General features: G+C 39.6%; 1 protein-coding gene across 1 annotated transcript; it reads left to right on the top strand.

Annotated features, from left to right (window-relative positions):
- Positions 1 to 1,094: 1,094 nt before the first annotated feature.
- Positions 1,095 to 5,468, top strand: PEP (RNA-binding KH domain-containing protein). Its single transcript, XM_048678713.2, has 6 exons — positions 1,095 to 1,486; positions 3,067 to 3,322; positions 3,982 to 4,136; positions 4,215 to 4,478; positions 4,728 to 4,922; positions 5,010 to 5,468. Exons 1-6 carry the CDS (start codon positions 1,196 to 1,198, stop codon positions 5,199 to 5,201), a joined length of 1,353 nt encoding a protein of 450 aa, XP_048534670.1. The 5' UTR covers positions 1,095 to 1,195; the 3' UTR covers positions 5,202 to 5,468.
- The last annotated feature ends 879 nt before the right edge of the window (positions 5,469 to 6,347 follow it).

The following is a 6,347-nucleotide window of genomic DNA, read 5'->3' as shown; positions in this document are numbered from 1 at the left end:
GCATGCCCCTATCACATGTGGCCCACAACCTAGTCCGAGGATATCTATACCCCAAACCTCATCATGTCGAGGTCTATCCCAGCACCATATGGTGGTTCCACAATGTATCCCACTCTCTCCATTGAGCTGACCCATTAAGGAGGTTTATCCATTTTGTTTCATTATCTTTTCATCCTTTTCCATTCTTTTACTTTCACCTTTTAGTTTCATTTTCCATTATTATTTTAACATTTTTGTAGTCATCTTTCCTCCCTTGTTTTTGCACTTTCACTTTCATATATTAGGATTTTTGACGATTCAATACTTACAAATTAGCATCACGGAGTTCTTTTTCTTCAAAATATATGAGCAAATTTCATGAGGTGAGTAAAATATTTCCAAAAAAGGCTTTTCATATAAAATGATAATGTCCATAGAAAGACACTTTTCAAGTTTTTTTCTAAGGTCAACTTTTAGAAGTTGCATGAATCATTTCTCTAAAAGGTGTGTACATGTTTTTACAAGGAAATCAATGAGGGAGGCCGACAAATCGGGTTTTTAAATATAAGAAACCAAGCTCGTGTCCATGAGGATTTGGATGGCTCAATTGTACATCCACTCCCTAATCAAGTGAGCTAGGATCACTTCTTCCGGTATGAACAATTTTATTTGACATAATTGAATACTTTTATATGAGTTGAGACATATTTCAATAGAAAAACTTACAATAGATTTGTTTTATGTGGTTAAACAATTCTTATAAGTTGTATAACCTTTTATTTGACATGAACTTTTGTTAGAAATGGTGGAAAATATTTCAAATATATATTTAGTTTTATTCTTCAAAATACTCTTATTACATAGTAGATTATATTTATTTTAAAAGTTAGTATAAATTATTATTTGTTTGTTCTCTATTTTTTTTTTCAAAATACTAACAAACCGGCCCATTTGACTTCTCTAGCTCCCAGAGGCGGCAGGAGCTAGGTAAAGCCCAGTTATATCAGCACAGGTGGGGGCCTATTAAACTAAAATATCTGGCCCATATGTCAGCGCAGGCACGGAAGAGCCCGTGAGAAATCAAACCAGCAAAAAGCACACCCAGATCTCGTGCGCCTCCTCCTCATCCCCTTCCTTCCACTTGACAGGTCTCTCCACACCCGCGGCTGCAGTCCACACCCAAACCCTAGCCGTCGCGTCGGCAGCTTCCACCGCCATGGACGACCCCGCCGCCGCAGCCACCGCCTCCGCCACGGAGGTTGGTGCGCCCGCATCACCGCCCCCGCCGGCCGCCGAGGAGGCCGATCCCTCGGCGGAGGCGGAGGCCGTCCCGGAGGCGAAGAGGTGGCCCGGGTGGCCGGGGGACAACGTGTTCCGGATGGTTGTGCCCGTGCTGAAGGTCGGGAGCATCATCGGGCGGAAGGGCGAGCTCATCAAGCGTCTCGTGGAGGAGACCAAGGCCAGGGTCCGCGTCCTCGAGGGCCCTGTCGGCGCCACCGAGCGCATTGTGAGTACCCACAAACTTTAGCCAGCGTTTGCTCTTTCCTGCCAGGATTCCGTTATTGACTAGTTGGGGATTGAAATACCTGATGGTTAGATTGATTGGCACTTTGGAATTACAATTTTCTCTGTTCTACATGTCCAATTGGTGCTGCATGTTAGCAATGGTCGCTGGAATCCTGGTAAATAGGTTGGTGGTTAATGTGCTTTGACATAGCTCGTAGTGTCTGAGCCTACAGTGCTTCAAGTGCGATTTCGATTCGCTGATGCATGAAATAGACATAAGGGGATGTGGGAGGCTGGAGGCATCGAACCAAATTGACATGCTTGGGTCATTTTTTGATTGCACGTCAATTTCATCTAATATACGACTGCCATTTATTGTGGTGAACCGTACATGTACTTGCTAGGGTGGTGTGTTATATCTTAGAGAAGGGGAGATGTGAAAAAAAATTTATAGCCACTAACATCTATACTACTATACAGTGTACCAGTTTTGAATGAGAGCTAGCCATCAATCCTAACAATTTATGTCCTAAATCCAAAGGTTGAAAGTAGTGGGATTCGCAGTGAACAGTGCATGGTTGTTGCATCCACCATGTTCTAGAATGTATGCTAATCCTTCTCAAGGGACGTGGCCCATACTGATTCCTCTTGGGCCAGCCATGTTGCAGCTTATGGTTGGCAGTGAGTTGAGCCCAAAAAAGTTGGTTTTGGGGGAGAAACATAAAGTAAAATTAAATTTCATTTTTTAATTTTTTTCTTTATTAACATTTTTTGCGGGATTCTTTGTTAACAAATTGTGGAGATTGCATATGTTAATTCCGATTTTCTTTATAATACAATTTATTTCTGCATCTATAAATCAAGATGTTTTTTTGCTTCGAATCTATTAGCAAGTTTATGTTTTTTCCTACCAATAATCTCCCATAATGTTAAAATGTGCATTGCATGTGCATACATACTTGTATTTATAGGTGGCCCTCATAATATGTTCCTGAAAAGTCAGTCTTTTTTTTGCTCAGTGTTGTGCACAGAGAATTGTTTTGTATACCCATTCCATCTATCTATTACTCCATATTCCCACAAAATAGATTCCCTAAGTTTTGTCTTAGAAAGTTTGACCAAGTTTATAGAAAAAATATCAAACATCTATAACCAAATAAATCTGCTAGGAATACATATTTCTTGATGAATATATTGATATTGATTTTGTATTGTAAATGTTAAAATGTTTTCTATAATCTTGGTCAAATTTAAGAAAGCTTGACTTATGACAAAACTTAGGGGATCTATTTTGTGGGAAGGAGGGAGTATTGTGTGAATTGATTGCCGTTCTTTTGGTCGGATAAAGTTGAATAGCGAACTACTCCCTCCGTCCCATATTAATTGCCACTCAAACTGCTGGATACATCCGTTTGAGCGTCAATTAATATGGGACGGAGGGAGTATTTAACTATTTATGTACTTGATGGTGTAAATCATTTGTATTATATTCTTCTGTTAGTGGGTACGTTTTATTACTCTTGCATGCCTGATGATCTCCTTTGGATTCACTGAGTAAACCATGGCTCTTGGACATTCCAGGTTTTGGTGTCTGCAAAAGAAGATCCGGGCTTGGAGCTGCCTCCAGCTGTGGACGCTCTGATTAGAGTTTTTAAACGTGTCAATGGAATAACAGATGGAGCTGCTGAAGGTACCCAGACAGCTGCTGCACCTGGTGTATGTGCTGCCCGGTTGGTGGTTCCTGGAGCTCAAGCAATTAACCTCATTGGGAAGCAAGGTGCTTCAATTAAGGCAATCCAGGAGGGCACGGGTGCTACAATAAGGGTTATATCAGTAGGTAATATGTCCTTGGCTGATGTATCTATATTGATACACAAATGCTTTTGTACATCAGTTGATTGTCTTGCCGTTGGATTTCTGCTCTAGCATTTCTATTAGGTGTTCCATGTCCCTCCCAGCACAAAAAGAAATGTTTATCATACTCCCTCTAATCCATAATGTAGTGCATTTTTTTTGAAAAGTCAAACTTTGCAATCTGACCAGGTTTCTAGAGAAAACTATTTGTACCTACAGTACAAAATATATATAATATGAAAATATGTCTTATGATGTATCTAACGATATGTATTTGGGTTCATGATGTAGATACGTTTATCTAAAAACTTGATCAAAGTTCGCAATGAGGTTAATTTGAACTAAAACCATGACAAGAATTATGGAACAGAGGGAGTACATGTTAAGAATGGACTGTATTATAGGTCACGGAAGATATGGAAATTGGAATGAATTTAAACAAGGAAAGAACATCATTGCATAGAATGGTGAAAGTTCATATTTCTACACGTGTGAAGTGTGCACACATTATGCACTTTAAAAAGCATATGCTTATTTGTGATATTATTTAATAGCTTAATATCCATTATTTTTTCTGTTGTGTTGTGCGAAGCTATGCATAATATATACTATATGACTCATCGTGGGTATAAATTTGTGTAGATGAGCGAGATCGGCCTTTCTATGTAACTGACGATGAGAGGATAGTTGAGATACAGGGTGAAACAGAGAAAGTTCTAAAAGCACTGCAAGCAGTTTCTAATCATCTCCGGAAGTTTTTGGTTGACCATAGTGTACTTCCATTGTTTGAGAAGACTGTAAGCACATATATTTTAATGCATGCTATGCTTCGCCATATTGTTTCTAATACATATCATTTCCTATTCTTTAATCAGAATGCCCCAGTAAGTCAAGATCGCAGTGCTGAAACTTGGAATGATATGCCACATCATTCAATTGTTTCTACACAAGTAAATCAACAACCTGAAGTGCGTGATGAATATGTTCTTCCAATGAAAAGGGACCATTTGTATCTTGAACGGGAACCGCTGGTAGAACATAACATTCATCGCTCAGGTGTGTCATTATATGGGCGAGATCCTGCCTTGTCAGCATTACGACCTTCTGGAATGCATGGTGCTGGCCCTCTACTTACACAGGTATGTCTTTGCCTATGTTTCTGCATGTACTCTCTTTTCTTCCTATAATCTTCCTATAAGATATTTTGTTTAATAATAATCCGTGGGCTTTCTTTTTTTTAGTCAGAGTGTCCAACTTCCATTCATGTTCAGTGTGCATCACATCCATCAATCTATTCTTTTTAGGAAATAACACAATGAGTTGTTTGCAAATAGAGCCTAACGTTTGTTTACATTGAACTGTTGCTGATAAGAACAAATGACATGCAGATAACACAAACCATGCAAATCCCACTTACCTATGCAGAAGATATCATAGGAGTCAAAGGAGCAAACATTGCATACATACGGGCTAACAGTGGTGCTGTTGTCACAATTCAAGAGAGTTTGGGAAGCCCTGATGATATAACTGTTGAAATAAAGGGGACATCGTCCCAGGTACAATCTGCTCAACAGCTTATCCAGGTAATAGACATCGCACATTTTTTTTCTTGTTCAAAATGCCATCTTTTAGCAAGATCGAAACTCTCATATACTGTCCTCTTCATTCAGGACTCCCTGGCTACGCACAGAGAACCTGTGAGGAGCAGTTACCCAGGAGGATTAGATCCGTTATATAGGTCCAGCTACCCGTATGGCAGCTCGGCCTACCCGTCATCATCGCTGCCATCTTATTCTAACATGGACGGGAGTGGATATTCATCGTCAGGTCTTGGTGGTTATGGTTCCACTTACCGCTACTAAGATGGTTGCTGTTTGCCATCAAGCTTGAGGCCACCCTGTCTCCACTCCTGGGTCATCGTTGTGTATGTCAGCAATAGTTGCTCTGCTGGCTTCATGTTCCTCAGGGTGGTACTATTATAGTCGTATCGAATCGGGGTGTGTGATTTAGTGTCTACTTGATTTGTAGATGTTCTTATTTCGAGGAAGTCTGTTCTAGTCTTTTTGTGTGCTGACTGATTTGATGATAATCTGCCTGTGCCGAAAGGAATGTAATTCAACGTGTGTTCATCGGTGGGTGCAATGTTTTTCAGTAGCGCCACTTGGTGAAAAAGAGCAGTATAACAGCCTCGTCCTATGGCGACATTGTGGCTTGCTACAACAATAATCACTTCTTTTAAATTGCCCCCAGGATCGAATTGCACATTGCATGCCCTTAAATTACATTTAGTTTTGCTTGATTTTTTTTGTAAATCTAACTCCATTTCAAGACATAATTTCCATTATGGTTGGCCAAGACAAGGCTTTTTAACCAACAATTATTCTATCAATACGTAATTTATGTGACATAAATTTGATGTCACTAAGATTCACATCATATCTTATGTGGTATAATATGTTTGGTCAAAGCTTTGTCTCAACAAACATATTACACCGCATACCGGCATACGTACTATACATAAGATCAGTACGTACAAGTATCTATTTTAAGAATGGTGGCAGTACGAATTTAGCATGGATATGAGAGAGAATCAGTTTTTCGTTTCCCACAAGTTTTTTTTGCCCATTAACCTCAAAGATAGAAAAGAGAGCCATCAATGAGAGCCTTCTTTGAGAGCAGTTTTTGCTACATAGACATCGATCAAGTAGACGGCTGCAATTTGTTAGTATATCAAACATTGACTGCCGGTGCATATCTCGTCATATCTTCGCTGCAAGCGGTGGGTTTCTATGGAGGGGAGGAAATCGGAAACTGTAAGATAGACAAATTTATTAACTGAAAACACTTGCAACCTAAACAACCAACAGTCCAATTCATCCAAACACAACCATACAACATGCTCAAACATAACAATTATCAATTACTCCCTCCGTTACAAATACAAGTCTTTTAGAGATTTTAGTAAAGACTACATACAAATGTATGTAGACGTATTTTAGAGTGTAGAT

Source organism: Triticum urartu, chromosome 1A (assembly GCF_056163025.1).
Source record: "Triticum urartu cultivar PI428250 chromosome 1A, HENAU_Tu73, whole genome shotgun sequence".
Taxonomy (NCBI): Eukaryota; Viridiplantae; Streptophyta; class Magnoliopsida; order Poales; family Poaceae; genus Triticum; species Triticum urartu.
This window is presented reverse-complemented; position numbering and strand designations above follow the sequence as displayed.